Genomic DNA, 11,411 nt, shown 5'->3' with positions numbered 1-11,411 from the left:
CATCAGCACATCGAAGGCGAGGCATCTATTTGTTCTTAATACTAACATTAAGTAAGCACATGTATACTTTATACTGGGTTATACTGAGTTTCGTTCAGTTTCTGATAGCGTGGATTGGTTTGCAGTGTTTCGTTCATTTGTTTTTGTGCAATTAAAAGTTTGATTCAAATATTCGAAGTAACAATCCTTTTGTAACGGCACAAATGCTGAATTGAAACACACAAACCATTCATAATTGCAAAGTTAGGCTAAGATTTGATTACACTAAATTCTCAAGTATATATTATTATATAAATATTTACAGTACAGTATTGCCCAGCCCTACAGTCAAACACTGCGCGTGATTGTGACGTCGTAAAACGCGCCTGTCGGGAAAATGGCGTCCTAGTTGGCATAGTTTTCACAACGCTAGTGATAGGCTTGATTATTTTCTTCGTGTAGTAACCATCATATGCCCTTGCGGTTCAGTATAGTTGTCGAAAGACTTTATCACACACCATGAAGTCTGACATGGACGATTTAATGCCTCGCCTGCTACCCGTTGAGTGCGGAGACTCTTCAGCTGAACTGAAGCTAGATGGTCCACCAAGAAACCCTCAGGAATACCTTCGACAAGTCCAGTAAGCACACATGAAACTCGTCCGCGTTTTGTTCGGACATTGTTGAAGTAACGATGGGGAATGGCATTCTGTGACGCCGCGGTGTTCAACTCACAGCGTGATGTTTTGTGGCATTTTATTTTGAAGGAGCCGTAGCGGAAAAAACGCCGGCCTTGTTTCCGGTTGACCTTACTATTGTTTTCTGTCCTTTATCTTGTATAAAATATATACACTACAAACACACTGTAAAACAGTGCTTTATGAAGTAACTGTTCTAACGTGTGGCGATCTTTCCTCATCAGGCTAGAGGCAGCGTTGTGTCCGGAAGTGGTTGTTGCTCAGCTTGACCCCAAGAAACTGAAGAAGCAACAAACTGTTAATGCATCTGTGAGTGAGTTCAGTTTAATTGTATTTCTGTATAGACTGTCTCTGTTGTGTTCCAATTTGTCTACATTCCGATTGAAAAGGCCTATTTGATCATGCATATATGTGACACTAGTAGAATCTGTGAAAAAGCGGTAAAACATTTATATAATTCATAATTATCCGAGAGCTGGAATGTGCTTGAATCACATGAGGAATGAATCTTTTGCATTTCAGGTGGCTGGGTGTCATGCTGCTCCTGCTGGTTTCTCTCCCAGTCTCAGTTGGCAACAGCGGCAAGTCAGTAATTTTTCAGATGTTCGACAGGTAAAATCAAAACAAATAGGTGTAGGGGATTGAAAGTTGCAGGTAAATGAGCTATTCTGCTTTTTGCTCACAGAACATCACAAAGAACAGACAACGATGGTGTAGCCACTCCCTCGACGGCAACGTCCTAATGGTGAGAAAAGTTCATGATGACCGAGACGAATGAATAACGAAGACACGTCGTCTGTTTGTGTGCAGCCGAAACAAACAGATGAGGAAGGCTGGAAGAGATTTTGTTTAGGTGAGCTGGTCTACCAGGGTGTATCGCCATCCAACACTGATGCGGAGGCAGGACTGAACTACGGCAAGGTTGTATTTTGCAGTATCATACTATGTACTTGTATTGTATATAGAGTATACTGTCTGGACAGTTGAAAATCTAATTGCAGTCTTGTAAAAACTGCTCAGGTTGGCTTCCCACCTTTCCTAAGCATCGTGAGCCGACTCAGCCAGGTAGATTGTTTCTAATTCAGATGACAATGCGAGACGCTTCAAATTGATGTACTGCGTATTTGTTTGTCTGCAGTCCACGGTGCTGACAGTGTTGGAAATCCTGATCTGCTGGTTTGAAGAACAACTTTTTGTGCCTCAGTTGGTGAGTTTGCTTCATATGCAGCGGAACCCTGCCATTTCAGCATTCATTGCCCTGCGTATTTGTAGATTTCTTATCAAAAGAATGTTATTTTTATTTCATTTATGCCTTTTCGCTCCGAAAATAGGCAGGTTTTTACTAGAAACCCCACCTAATTTACCATAGGTCAGTAAGAACCTATAAATATGTCATAGTAAAGCGTAAAATGTACAACATCATAATACAGCATGCATGTACATGATCAAGTAACGCAGGTGCAAGATGGTGGTAACTCATGCGGCTGCGGTAGCACTAGCTTTCCACAATCATCTCTTATAATCTAGCTTCGTAACGCGCAGCGAGGTGAATTACTGTTACTGGAATGAATGAGAACAGGCAAGCGGTGTGGATTACGTAGAAGCGGCATTAGTGGAAGGTCTGCATCATCTCAGACTGCTATCCGGATGGACCCAGCGACCTGCGGACCGCTAGTTGCTGTAGAGGGAGATGGGAGACGGAAGCGTGGTTGTTCCTGTAGCCTGACAAACAGGTTCAAGGCTAGACCTCGTCTCCTATTCCATCTGTGTTCTGCACATGTTCTATTCGAAAGGAATCTTGTGTCTTTGGCGGGACACGCAAAACCCCCCACTTTTGGAGCGAGGGGGTAACAAGCCACCTCGTTAGTGTGGTGAAAGATGACATTATTGTGTCTTTTATAGATTTGGCTATGGCCGTACTTTCTACCGTCTATCAGAAGATGAGCCAGAAGTTACGCGAAGCAGGGTTTGTACGAACGCATCTTCAATAGTGTCCGGGGGAGCTCTGGGGATATAGCATGGATGTGGATGGCACAGCTCCGGCTCCATTTCTTCACGTTCTCGCCTTCCATTAATGAAGAAAGTGAGACAGAATAGTGTCAAGTACTGGTGGTGGGTCAGTACCAGCACCAAAACGCAAACATTATTACCATAACGCGTTCATTATCTGCCGTGCGGGTGGTGGTGGTGGTGGCGTTTTTGGATACAGGAAAAATAAGCGGAAGTGACGTGCTTTGCGTCATGACGTGTACCGCGCGTCGAAATATTGTACGTAGTCATTATCGGTCATGCTGTGTAGTAAAGTAAATTCAGCAATACTTGGGTTACATTATTTGTAATGTTTTGAAGAGCTATTTTCATAACCATATTCAATTCCACGAAGTAATGTAACAAAAGCTTATTATTTAAAAAAAATTCCTGTGTTGGAATTCAAATGTGCTAAAATGATAACATCGTCTGTATGGTCACAGGGTCGCTGGTTGTATGCATTGTTGGCCTGCCTGGAGAAGCCATTGCTGCCTGAAGCTCATTCTTCCATCAGACAGTTGGCCAGGAGATGTGCTCAAGTTAGGACTACCTTGGTAAGGAGGCGTACTGGATCAAATCATTGTTTGGTCGTTAGTCAGAATTACTTATTCCAGTGTGATTTCTTTGTGCTTTCTATAGGAGAGTCAAGAGGACGAGAACTTACCTGCCCTCAACCTTCTCATCTGCCTTGTTGCAAGGTTTTCCTACCTGTTTAGTACACTACGATACTAATATACTTTATTGTAGGGCTGGGCGATATATCGATATTTACTTTAAGCACATTATTAAAAACAACCATATCGTGCATATCGATATAGACTGGATTTGCACTGTATCTCCCTCATCCCTGCATGCGACGTCCAGCGAGCTTCGCAGTCACAATCATTTAGCACGGCAAGCTCTACCACAAATGTACAAGAAAGTTGGACAGACAGATGCTAAGCCTGATGTAGTTGACAGGTTGGTGTTCCTGGCACAAAATAAGGACATGCTTGTGTCTTCTAAAAATGTTTACCAGTACCTAAAAAATACGACTGTTCAATTTAAAGTGCTTTTGAGTTGTTGACATTTTAAAATGTCCTCTTAAACCGGGCGGGCACTCCTTCATATGTTGTTTTTTTTTTTGTACCTTTTTTATTATTAGCTGAGGATTTGAGCTTAGCTAAAGGTTTGTTATTAAAAAAAAGAGAATGGTCTACTTTATGTTAGCGGCTATTTTTTAGATAAGATTTTTTTAATGTGCATCTTGCATGAAGCTTTAAATTTTCAAAAAACATCCAAGTATTTACTTTCATGAAACCTGACACGCATATTTGGCTTTGATTTTGTCTAAACTGTGTATATATCGTATATTGATGTTCAACCTAAATGTGTTGGGATATGAGTGTTGGTCCATATCGCACAGCCCTACTTTATTGTACCATAAGGGAAATTTGTCAGGATGCTGTGCTTATGATGCTCCGTAGTTTCTTGAAAACACATAGTATACCAATACAGCACTAGCTATGCCATTCATAACTATTCATCATGCACCTACAGTGTTGCACCCCCGCCCCCCAATAATACACACCATAAAAATCATTATACAGTCCATGCAGTTCAAGAAACACTGTATAAAACGTATGTCAACTTCCTGCTCTGAATTACAGACGTCATGTACTTGTCGGTTTCTTAGATACTTTGAGCAGAATGACCTGGCAGACCAGCCTGAGTGAACATCGTCTTTTTGACAGTCAGAAGGATGAATGGATCCCACTCTGGTACCAAGAAGAGAGCAGGCTTCAATCAAGCATTTTACTTTTGTGTACAACATCAAGTGTGGCAAACGGGACCACAAAGATGCAGCTTGAATGACATGACTCGCCCTACTGATCACATCACACAGCCAGTAGTTGGTCTCTTATTTTTTGGAGGACTTTGGTGAACTTGGAACTTAAGATGTCTTGACTTGAGTTGACTTGGAATGCAATGTTTTTCTATTAAATATTGGTGAAAATGGCATACATGCACCTTATATAAATAATTGACATTGTGATAGTGATTGAGACAGTCAAAGATACAGTGCATTCGAAAAGTTTTCACATCACTTCTTCCACATTTTGTTAATTTTTTTTCTTCAAAATTCTCTACACAACACTTCATGAGAAACGTTTTTATTTTTTTTGTTTTTAATAAATTTTTGCAAATTTATTAAAAACAAAAAAGTATTCAGTCTTTGCTCAATCCTTTGTTGATGTATTGACAGCAATTACAGCCTTCAGGTTTTTTGAATACGATATCACAAGATTGGCACATCTTTGGACACTTTTGTCCGTTCATTGCAGCACCCGTCAATCTCCATCAGGTCAGATGGGACGTGTTCTACCACCATTTTCACATCTGCTGAACTCCCATTGATGGATAAGAGAGGCCATTGTGCCATTCCACAGATTTTTTTCTAAAGTTTTTTTTTTGTCTGACATACACCAATGTCAACTGTACACCTTTTATAGGCAGGTGTGCCCCTTTCTAAATCTTGTCAAATCAAATCAATTGAATTTATAAAAGGGTTGCCATGAAGCTGGACAAACTTTTTAACGATGCTCAGTGGAAACAATGTACCTGAGCTCAATTTTCAGCTTCAAAGAAAAGGCTGTGAATACTTATGTACATTGGATTTCTTTTTTTTTTTTTTAATACATTTGCAAACATCACGAGGTAATTGTAGATAAAAAAAAACAAAAAAAACATACAGTGTGGAAAATGTTCCCGATGCACTGGATCTCCCTCTAATACAAATATATCACCTTTAATTATTATTATTTTTTTTTTTACATTCAGTCTCTCTGTTACAATAACCCTACCCTCAGGGTTTTGGACTAATATCTTTGTAAGGCGGTAAAAAACCTACAAAATCAGCAGGAGATCAAATATTTTCCCCACTGTACATTGGTTTTGATATATTCAATATTTGACATCCTCCGTGCAAAGAAAAAGCACACACACTAATATCGCACTTTTAATTTGAAGCAGATGTTGATAGAAAACAAACAGTTTCAAAAATCAAAATCACATGTAGAACCAGGGCATGGAATCAAACAACACAAACAAGCAACAGCAGTCACAAAACTTGAAGACAACTACTGTGTGATAAAAATGTTAGGGCTGCCATAACTGCCAGTGATTTTAGAGACAATATCGGATGAAAAATTATTTCCCCCCTCAAAAAACATGACCCCTTTCAGCACACTAACAAACATCAAAAATGTTACATTTTGCATCATTCGTTTAAAAAAAACGGGACTGTCCACCAACTGGACAGTCCTACAAGACTCACCACAGTCACTAATTTACATTTCTATGTTAAAATAACCTGTCAGTTTAGATTTACCATGGCCAAATCTGAAAAAAGAAGGTCCCCCTAAAGGCGATGTTATGGTGGGTGATGTGGTATTTATTAGGTGTTGTGGGATTAGGTCAAAAATTGCAGGGTGGGACATTTATTGCCCCGCAAAGTTGTTTTGCAGTCACTAACTTAAGTCGACAAAGCAAAATGGGACCCGGTTTAGCGTCTTTTGTCCTTCCTGTCCCTATCTTTATGTTCCCTATCGCTCCGAGACGATCTGCTCCTGCCTTCATCGCTCCTCCTCTTCTTCCTCTCCTCGGAGCCCTTCGCATCCTTGCCTGCTGCTCCTCCACTACTCCCTCCTCTCTTGCGATGACTTTTCTCTTCTTTTTTCCTGTCCCTGCCTGACTGCCTCCTGTTGCGCTTGCCGCTGTCCCGGCTGCGACTTCGGCTGCTGCTGTTGGACGACGAGGATGAAGAGGATGACGACGACGAGGAGGAGCGGCTGGAACCAGAGGAAGAGGAAGAGCTTCCACTGGAGGAGGAGCCAGAGGACGAAGACGAGGAACTGCGACTTTGACTGCGGCCCTTTCTTGACTCCTTCTCTTTCTTCCTCCCCCTTGCGCCATTTTTCTGTTCCTTCAGAAGGGCAGCGGGGTCGCTAGGGGCATCCTGGGAACAAGGTTGAGGCTTTGGAGCCGTATCGCCACCCGGTTCCCTTTCCTCTGCCTGGTTCTGGGTGGTGGAATCCTGGACCTCAGAGTCAGGAATGATTGGCTCTGGTCCAGGTGTGTTGGAGGCTGTTTCTGATTTTGAGGTGGGAGAGACTGCCATGGTTTCGGACATCAATGCTGCTGGTTCCTCTGAGGTGGGGCTAAGCTGCTCGCTACGAGGTGCCTCTTGTTGGCTCACGGTTGGTTCAGAAGGAGGGGTGTTCTCAGTCTTTTCAGTGTCAAGGTCTGAGGGCCCTTCTTTACTGTCCTTACTGTCTTCATCCTCCTCTAACTTGGTCCTGTCCTGCTCTTTCCCTCCCTCCACTTCCATCTCCTCTGACCCTGGGCCTGCATCCTCATGGACCTCTGTGTTCTCCCTTCCCTTCTCGCTATTCCCTGCTTCATCAAACTCCATCTCCACTTCCTTAACTAACCCATCCCTACTATCCCCTTCTTCGTCTAGCTCATCTTTCTCTACCTTTCTGTCATACTCCTGTTCTCCATCCACGCCCTTTTCTTTCTCCTCCTGCTGCTGCTGCTCTTCCTGCTCCTCATCTTCTTCTTCTTCTTCCATATCTGCAGCTTCCCTGTTACCTCTCACCTTGACTACCTGACCTGCTGGCTTACCCTCTGCCGAGTGGTCCTTCCCTGCCGCCGCAGTGTTGCCGTCCTGGTCGCGGTTTAGCTGTCGCCGTGGTCGGGACTCCATCTTGTTGATGTGCTCCACGAATGCCTCACGCCGCTCTTCGAACACAGCTGTCAGGAAGCAGACATTCATATACATTAAAGTCGGTTTTTAGAAAGTAAGTAAAAACACAGCCAAGAGAAAAAAAATATCGAACCGTTTAGTTTCTTGGTGGAGTCCTCGAGGAGTTTCTGAGTGGCGGAGCACATTTTTCCAGGTAGATAGAAGATATGAGGCTTGGTCTTGGTGCGAATGTATTTCACCAGGCAATTATTGTGGCTGGTCCACTCCTCTTGCTGCGTGTGTGCAGGAAAGACAACATGACTGCAATTTATCCAAACTTTTCTCGTCATTCTGTTCATTTCTACTGTACAACGTGGCGGCCATCATTTACCACGTCTAGGAGGAGCGATCACATTAAATGACAAGTTGCAAATATAGTCATGGGTGACTGGATTATTTCCAATTTTGACTCATATTGTGTATTTCTATTGTGCAACATATCTCATGGGAGGAGGGATCACGCAAATTAAGTAGTGGCGAGTGTCTTATTAAGAAAGGTGGCTGTTATTAAGAACCGGTGAGCATTACAGTCATTCTTCTGTGTACATGGCAGGCCCTCGCCCGCCTCTTCCAACTGTTATAGAAGAGGGGAGGAAAGTAGAGAGTGAGCTCACACAACCCAAAAGTGCTGAAATTGAGGTGTTAAGTGAGCCCAAGGACAGTTCCAATGGCCTAGTAGTGTGAGTACACCCAAAGAGTGAAGTTTGGCTTTAAAAGTGCAGGATAAGGAGACATTGTACTTTTGCTACAATTGTTTTGTGTTGAGCTGCGGGATTTTTAGTCCGACATAATGTCGTGTCAGAATTAGTCAGGTCAAAATCAGTTGTTCAGAGCATCTTTGAATGCGATAGTCTGTTTAAAGTATTGAGGAGAACATCCTAGAAAACATCTGTTACTCTTCTGGATGACTGAATCCAATAAAACAACCGTCTGACGAAAGCAAGCATAGTCATTCGTGCACGGAGGTGGTGAACATTTTATTAGTCTTTAGTCTCTCTGGTTGACTTAAAGACAATGTGATTTATTATCTTCTGCATGTGTGTGTAGTATACCTCTCTGAATCTTGTGTTTGTATTCACATTACAAACCCGACGACAAATACAAATAGTTCCCATCTGTTGTTGAAATGATCTTACCAACTGAGCTAGTTCCACTTTCTGTTCCAGGAGTCGCAGCTCAGTCTGTTTGGCTCTCCTCTCTTCAAACAACTCCCTCTTCTCACTCTCCAGCTTTTTTTTCTCAACCTCAGCCTGAACCTCGAGCTTTTGCTCAATCTCAGAGCGCCGCTTTTGCTGTGGGGGCGGGAGGGAGACACATTTAGTATTTATTTTCCTAACATGTGTCCTATTCAGGGTCGCAGGGAGCTGGAGTCTATACCAGCCAACTTTGGGCGTAAGGTGAACTACAGCACATGCTTGCCTGGTTGCCAGTCAACTACAGGGCATGTAAAGACAACCATTTACAGTCCTCACTGAGGGGAACTGAACCCACATTCAATTACTATGCCCACCTCACTATAAACAATTCAACTTCTCACCTTCTCCGAACACACATTAGATTCCTGTTTAAATTTCTGCAGGGTCCCCATAAGCAGGCCGAACATGCGCCGATTCCTGACCAAGAAAACAAAAACACATGGCCTTCACATCTGCTCCATTAGTAAAGCAGGCTGTGTAGTAACAGTGAGACTGTTGCTCCTTGACTTATATTGCGCTATTATGTGGAGACATCTCACCTCTGTTTGCCCTTCTCATCCATGGTCTGATCTTGAATGAGGTCTCGGCGTGTTCTCTCCTTGGTGGTAGCTACAACAGACGACTGCAACGCCGGCTGTAGGTTGGAAGAAAAACACGACAGCAAACTATTGAGAGCTGTGTATTTCACTGATCACTGACATTGTTGGTCCTAATGATACAGTCATCTGGTCTATCCAATACAAATATTAGTAGTGTTTGTAACGTACAGTCAGTTGGTCTAATCTTTGTCCATTACAAAGATTAGTAGTTTTTTGAGGGACGCACGTCCCCCCACAATCTCAACGTTGTGCAAAGGGCAAATATGCCATCCTCTCCTCTTATTTGAGACTCTGATTCGGCAGGCTTAACCCATCAGAGCTGCATCTAGACACGCCCACATGAAGTTGTATGCCATGGGGGTGTAACAATACAAGTATCTGTATTGAACCGTTCAATACACATGCGTACCAAACAGTGAGCCCTGTATCGAACAATACGCAGTTTCATAGTTATTTGATCGACTTCTCATGGCGCTCTGTGCTGAAAGCTCAGTGTATCTGCCATCAACAACTCTGGCTTAGGTTGCATTGTCGAGCACAGAGCCACTGAGCTCCGCCTCCCATATTGATATCATGCTGAAAATGTTGAAAAATGAGAAAAAACAATACGTGTTCAAAAGAGTAATCCAGGATCAGGCCCCTGTAAGGCTACCTTCCATATAGAACAGGTCTATAGGTTATTATTTTAGCAAAACTAAAAAGCCTTATCTTGTTGAAGTGTAACTGTAGCGGGAAAAAGCGATAGCAATACAGTCGGCAACGATGTGCACGTGTTTGAACCGATTATCGTCCCAATCGCCCGTGCCCCACGCACCCTTACAGCTGTAAGCGTAGGGAAAACACAGATTAGCCAGAACGACTACATGAAAATCAAACCAAACAAAATGCAAAAAAACCCAACAAATATCAAACTCCCCTTACCTTTTTGACATCATCGTCATCCTCGGCGTCGCTGTCGTTACGCACATCTCTCTTGGCCCTCTGGTCTCCTGCCAACCTGGGCACAATAACGCAAAAATTCAGCAACCACCGACACCCGCAATAGAGTTAGAATTCAAAGTGACTTTAAAATAAAATGAGGACATATTAGCACAGATCCCCACCTTAACAGAGCTCCTTCGATGTCCCGCTGCTTGGCAGGAGGGCCACCACCCCCAATGTCCGAGAGACTGCGCCTAAACACACACACACCATTATTTGTACATTAAATGCATGGCAATTTCAAGCAAGGCCCGATGACATTCCTATGTTAACATACACTTAATTCTGCTTGACCTGGTATTCAATTGAAAACAAATGACCAACTGATGTAGTTCTGGCTTTACCTGAGCAGGTTAAATCCTCTTCCTCTACCACCTCCTCCTCCGACGCCTGCCAGGGGCCCAACAAACCGGCGGGGCTGACCCGGTCTGAAAACACAACAGGAAGCAACGTCAACATTGCTTCATTTCCCTCTCATGTTTCAGAATGTGATGTTGGTCAACGTCGAGTGTGTGAATTCAAACATCGAACATTACTAGACAATGCCCCTAGGCCTCTACCTTGTAGCTACCACACTTCCCCTGGCCGCTAAAAGATTGGCATATTTATACTACACTGATATTGCTAGCATTACAGCGTAACTTTGGTAGCCATAAGATATGTAGTTCCAATGTCTTCAGTTATCAAGAAACCGCCACTGCACAGGGTGTACATTTGCTTGCTAGCTGGCTACGTGATCATGCTAGCGCACGCCGTCAAAAGCGATGATCGAATGTTGCATCGATCGTTAAATCTAGACAATAAGCAAGCAAAGAGGACAGTTATTTTACCTGGATTCATTAGGATCTCTCCCGGTTAATTTACGGATATTATCATCGACATTTTTCAAGCCTTCTTTGGCTTTTTCAATCTGGTCTTGCAGGCTCCGTACTGCCACCGCCATCTTGCCTCCAGTAAGCGCCAGTCACATGTTCTTCTTCTTCTGCTACTTGCAATTTCCCTTCTCTATTCGCTCAATGCTTTCCAACGCAACACTGCCCCCTATTGCACACAAAGGTGTAAATTTAGATGAATTAAAACAAGGTGCTTATTTGTGAAACAGAAAGGTATTCAACGCCTTAAATGTTGTGGAGAGTTCTTGATA

At 43.0% G+C, this 11,411-nt stretch overlaps 2 protein-coding genes across 3 annotated transcripts; one reads left to right on the top strand and one right to left on the bottom strand.

Moving 5' to 3' along the window:
* Window positions 1-98: 98 nt before the first annotated feature.
* gemin2 (gem (nuclear organelle) associated protein 2) lies at window positions 99-8,441 on the top strand. 2 transcript variants are annotated; one of them, XM_054796192.1, is made up of 10 exons: window positions 99-620; window positions 902-986; window positions 1,200-1,262; window positions 1,363-1,422; window positions 1,488-1,598; window positions 1,698-1,742; window positions 1,816-1,884; window positions 3,149-3,259; window positions 3,345-3,403; window positions 4,381-8,441. In XM_054796192.1, exons 1-10 carry the CDS (start codon window positions 499-501, stop codon window positions 4,418-4,420), a joined length of 765 nt encoding a protein of 254 aa, XP_054652167.1. In that variant the 5' UTR covers window positions 99-498; the 3' UTR covers window positions 4,421-8,441. The 2 variants fall into 2 exon arrangements, with proteins under 2 accessions (XP_054652167.1, XP_054652165.1); XM_054796190.1 differs by having other exon boundaries at window positions 103-620; window positions 1,200-1,289; window positions 4,381-8,440.
* Window positions 5,688-11,255, bottom strand: pnn (pinin, desmosome associated protein). Its single transcript, XM_054796187.1, has 9 exons — window positions 11,098-11,255; window positions 10,612-10,695; window positions 10,390-10,461; window positions 10,208-10,283; window positions 9,227-9,321; window positions 9,029-9,104; window positions 8,628-8,783; window positions 7,586-7,724; window positions 5,688-7,499 (listed from the first exon to the last, which is right to left on the bottom strand). Exons 1-9 carry the CDS (start codon window positions 11,208-11,210, stop codon window positions 6,250-6,252), a joined length of 2,061 nt encoding a protein of 686 aa, XP_054652162.1. The 5' UTR covers window positions 11,211-11,255; the 3' UTR covers window positions 5,688-6,249.
* Window positions 11,256-11,411: the final 156 nt, after the last annotated feature.

The sequence above is a fragment of the Dunckerocampus dactyliophorus genome, chromosome 13, assembly GCF_027744805.1.
Source record: "Dunckerocampus dactyliophorus isolate RoL2022-P2 chromosome 13, RoL_Ddac_1.1, whole genome shotgun sequence".
In the NCBI taxonomy this organism is placed as follows: domain Eukaryota; kingdom Metazoa; phylum Chordata; class Actinopteri; order Syngnathiformes; family Syngnathidae; genus Dunckerocampus; species Dunckerocampus dactyliophorus.
The sequence above is the reverse complement of the archived record's forward strand: the minus strand, read 5'-3'. Positions and strand labels throughout refer to the sequence as shown.